The 1,584-nt window shown below is 36.8% G+C and overlaps 1 protein-coding gene across 1 annotated transcript; it reads left to right on the top strand.

Annotated features, from left to right (window-relative positions):
• Nucleotides 1-232: 232 nt before the first annotated feature.
• On the top strand, nt 233-1,578 carry LOC115239573. The gene is made up of 2 exons (XM_029814169.1): nt 233-557; nt 1,120-1,578. The coding sequence occupies exons 1-2, from the start codon at nt 429-431 to the stop codon at nt 1,426-1,428; spliced, it is 438 nt and encodes a 145-aa protein (XP_029670029.1). The 5' UTR covers nt 233-428; the 3' UTR covers nt 1,429-1,578.
• The last annotated feature ends 6 nt before the right edge of the window (nt 1,579-1,584 follow it).

Genomic DNA, 1,584 nt, shown 5'->3' with positions numbered 1-1,584 from the left:
ATAAAAAAGTTTCTCTCTCTTTCCAATCTGTAATTATCTGATTATCTGTCTCAGACCAGGGTCTGTGCGCATGTTATTGCTGATGAAATGTGTCGCATAAAACTATAGAATTAGCAGCATTTTGCCTTGTTGAAATAAAAAAGTTTCTCTCTCTTTCCAATCTTCTGACATGTAATTATCTGTCTCAGACCAGGGTCTGTGCGCATGTTATTGCTGATGAAATGTGTCGCATAAAACTATAGAATTAGCAGCATGAGAACGATTTGCCTTGTTAATTGTCTTTATATATATTTGCGTGTTAAGATTGGTATTTTGTTCAGCAAATATGCCATCGTGTACTGTGTACTTAATAGGTAAAGACTCAACTGGCGGAGAAGGCGGTTCAAGCTGCCAAAGCCGCTGAAGCGGCCTTATCAGGTAAAGAGGCAATGGTCGAACAGCTGCTAGAAGAAGTCAAGGAAGCACGATCGGTGGTTCAGGAAGAAACGTCTTCTTTGCAACAAGCACAAGCTAACGTCAATGCTGCGATCCAGGCAGCGCGGCAGTCACAAGATCAGGTACATTAATAACCGAGGTGAAGTCACAAGTTGTAATAACAAGACGAATGGTGTCCCGAATATGTAAATTGCAATCTAAAAAGATATTTCACGTTTTATTTTGAATTATTTACATCACAATTTAACAAGACTTGATTTATGACCCACGGTTCGTATTTGAATATTTTTTATATTTTTATTTAGGTATTGACTCTATTGATCTTTTTTATAATTTGTTTTATTTTTCCTATACTCTTTTGTATGTTTTATCTTTATATCTTTGTCGAAGACTTGAAGAAAAACTGAAGACTACTTCTATCACTTTATCAAAATATGGAAGAAAATGGTAGTTTTTTCTCCAATGTTATAGATTATTTTATTTATTTATTTATGCATGTATTTATGTATAATTATGTATGCACACATATTGTATATAAAAATGAAACCGCTTATCGACAATTTAAGAAAAGTTGGCCTTGAGTTTGTTAAATGTTGCAAAAAGATGAAAATTGTTCTGAAAATTGTTCTTTTTCTTTGCGTTATACAGTTTATAAATGCTATGCGTTATATTTTGAAACTACAGTTGAAGACATTGACGAACGCAGTGCGTAGAGCCAAATCGAACGCGGCAAACGCTCAGGCGGCTGCGAGCGGAGTGCAGAGATCGCTACGAGAGAAAGAAGAACTACTAGAGGCGGCCAGGAGACGAGTGGATGAATTGTCAAATCAGTTACGAAGTGCTCGGCAGGATCTCCTGAACACGAGTCGTGCAGCGGCCAAAGCTAACGCTTCTGCGCACGAAGCGAAAGTGAACGCTAGAAACAAAAGGAGATTGGCGAATCTTAGGAGATTGCGGATGACACACTCAACTGCGACGCGAGCTACTTCTTGAGATGAGACATGCAGGAAGATTTATCAAATTAATATGATCATGATTAATACTAATAAGATTGTGCACTTTAACAGTTTTGGACGACTTTTTTTACAAATATACAGATTTCGCGTTTATACATATCTTTTGTAATAAATGATCGGAAGAAATGCAGAT

This window comes from Formica exsecta, unplaced genomic scaffold (assembly GCF_003651465.1).
Source record: "Formica exsecta isolate Colony F162 unplaced genomic scaffold, ASM365146v1 scaffold388, whole genome shotgun sequence".
NCBI classification, from domain to species: domain Eukaryota; kingdom Metazoa; phylum Arthropoda; class Insecta; order Hymenoptera; family Formicidae; genus Formica; species Formica exsecta.
Note: the sequence above shows the minus strand (reverse complement) of the source record. Positions and strands in the feature narration are given on the sequence as shown.

Bases quoted from the DNA above. Each gene is read 5' to 3' on its own strand.
- LOC115239573 (XM_029814169.1), top strand. From the start codon at position 429: ATGGTCGAACAGCTGCTAGAAGAAGTCAAGGAAGCACGATCGGTGGTT. The intron at 558-1,119 runs GTACATTAATAA...TTGAAACTACAG, and splicing joins CGCGGCAGTCACAAGATCAG to TTGAAGACATTGACGAACGC.